This window comes from Cyprinodon variegatus, unplaced genomic scaffold, assembly GCF_000732505.1.
Source record: "Cyprinodon variegatus isolate N-32 unplaced genomic scaffold, C_variegatus-1.0 Scaffold1528, whole genome shotgun sequence".
In the NCBI taxonomy this organism is placed as follows: Eukaryota; Metazoa; Chordata; class Actinopteri; order Cyprinodontiformes; family Cyprinodontidae; genus Cyprinodon; species Cyprinodon variegatus.
Genome location: NW_015151981.1, coordinates 41,493 through 43,914, shown reverse-complemented (window position 1 = coordinate 43,914; position 2,422 = coordinate 41,493). Strand labels below are relative to the sequence as shown.

The following is a 2,422-nucleotide window of genomic DNA, read 5'->3' as shown; positions in this document are numbered from 1 at the left end:
TTGCTAACTGGTTAGCAAGATGCTTCCCACAAACCGGCCACAACCAAACTTGCCTGTGAACCTTCCCCTTGATAATCGACCAATCAGATTCACTTTATTCACTCGTGTAAAGTCGTGCACCACTCGGGAGAATTCGGAAAGGTGGGAACAGCCGCTTTCCTACCACTTTAGGAGTATTTCTAAGAGCATTAAAAAGGAAAAGCAGAAGTTAGGCTGTAGTTGGACAGAAGTTCTGGACTTGTTATTAATACTACATGTATACGCCCAGAATAAATAAAATACATAGAAAATTCAGCTTATTCCCGGTTTTTAGAAGATCCTGGATAAATCTGCAAGGTGTGACAGGGACCTAAGTCTTCTTTGAAAGGATATTGGTTTGATGGTGAGTGTTTATAAAGCTCTAATAGTCACTGAGGATTGAAGCTTCTGTTTAAAATGGCGGAGCAGGTGATACAAACGCTGAGAGAATAATCTCTGACGCAGGCGTTTACTTCCCAACTCTGGGCCGTTTCCTCCAGGTCTCTTCCTTCTCTCTCCACCCTTCTTCTTGCATTCTAATTAATAATAAAGTACATTTGTCTGAAAATCCATAGTAATGACCTTTATTCAGTTCAGTTAATTTGTGTAGCACCAATGCATGTGATCTGGAGGCACTTTACAGAGAGAATACTGTCAGATTGGTTAGAAAAAACCACTTTATTTGCATCCATTCATTGACTTCATGTGTTCGCAGGTCTGAGAGTTCACATGGTCTTGAGGTTTATTTTCACATCCTCCAACTTCTTACCACAGTAGAGGAAGGCCTTCAGATTTTTGGTATGTTTTTCTTTTTTTTGTTACCGTTGTGATGCAACATAAAAAAAAAAAGGAAACATTTATTAAAGGAAAACTTTATGTTCTTGTTTTCCTCAGCGGCTCCCGACGGACCGGGCAAACCAGTGTGGGAGTTTGTTAGCGACGTTGTGTGCAAAGACCTCTGCCAGCCGAATGATCTTCCGGTCATCCTGCTTGAGCAGAAAGGCATTTTGATTCAGGCATTGTCTGTGCTTCAGGCTCTTTATAGATGCCAGGATCAGTCGTGCAGCATCGATGACACAGGTAAGCTTTCATAGAGCTCCGCTCTTCCACCTCTGTTACTTCACTTATAAAAACAGATTCTGGAAACGATTTCCACACCGATTCTTAAAAAAAAATAAAAGTAAAAAATCAATCCACTGGACTTTGTTTCCAAGTTTGAAGACGTTTCTCTTCCATCCAGGAGGATTTTTCAATTCAAAATGTCAGAAATAGTGTTGAGTTCCAGGTTTTATCCAGTAGCCCAACTGTTAGAGTAATTATATATAAATGTATCTGCGTAGTGTTATCATGCATAAAGCTGTGTGCTCTGTGCATGTGTTTATAGCCACCTTTTCTGAAGTATACTGTGATTTGTAGATTTGCTTTTGGGGATGTTGTGGTTGATTTACAAGCTGCACTCAACCTGCTGAACTTTGGTGAACAGCTTCAACAGCTTAAACTTTGACTGAACCCTGAGATTTAGAGGACATGTTTACTGGGACTGCAAGTCTGAGTTCCTTGTCTTGTCCCCCCCACCCGTGTAGTCTCAGCTGTTGGAACCAGGGACGACTGATTCCAATAAATAGCGAGGAGAACGCTGGGACTGCAGAGTGGGTTGGAGATTTGTAAACTCTGCAGTCTCTTCCTACTTAATTGTCTCTGTGCCTTCTTTCTTTCCCTGTATGTATGTATGATGATTTAGGTGCTTAGACCTGACACCAACAAAGCCTTGTTTTTGTTTGGAAAACAAAGGTAAAAATTTAATGGAAGGTTCAATTTTTCCAACTCCAGTAGCTGCTGCTTCTGAAGCGCTTCTCGTCAGAAGCTCAGAAGCTCGTGACACGCTGCTTTGGCTGCTCTGAGGCGCTGCAGGACCTTTTGCTGCGTGTCAATCGTTTACTTTGCATGTAAACTGCTTCTGCTTCTTCTATTTTATATTTTATATCCATATTTTTATCCTAAGTGTATATATTAGTCTATTTTATTGCATGCCTTATACCCACAGTGTTTTAGATATTTTTATAATTTTATTTACCTAGTCCGTATTATATGTTTCATGTTGCACGATTGTACCATAAAAAATTCCTAGTTTGTGAACTCCTTCACTAACAATGGCAATAAACCTGATTCGGATTCTGATCTGCTGCTCCTGCTGCGTACGGTCCGAACGTAGCATTAGCTTGTAAACCCGAAACCTATCTATGTCTCTGAAAGGGCGGTCGTTAAAGGTCGTTTAGAGACATAGACAGGTTTCAGTTATTGCAGGCTAACAAAGAAGCCAAACGACCCCCATTCCAAAGGGGGGGACCCGTTCATCCGTTTCTATTTGCATGTTTTCTAAACTAAGGCCCCGTCCACACGAAGT

The 2,422-nt window shown here is 41.0% G+C and overlaps 1 protein-coding gene across 1 annotated transcript in view; it reads left to right on the top strand.

Annotated features, from left to right (window-relative positions):
- saal1 (serum amyloid A like 1) overlaps positions 1-2,422 on the top strand; it is a 12,672-nt gene that overhangs the window by 8,783 nt on the left and 1,467 nt on the right. Inside the window, exons 9-10 of the mRNA XM_015403614.1 lie at positions 734-816; positions 913-1,098. Coding sequence (XP_015259100.1) covers positions 734-816; positions 913-1,098 — 269 coding nt within the window. The remainder of the gene's footprint in view (positions 1-733; positions 817-912; positions 1,099-2,422) is intronic.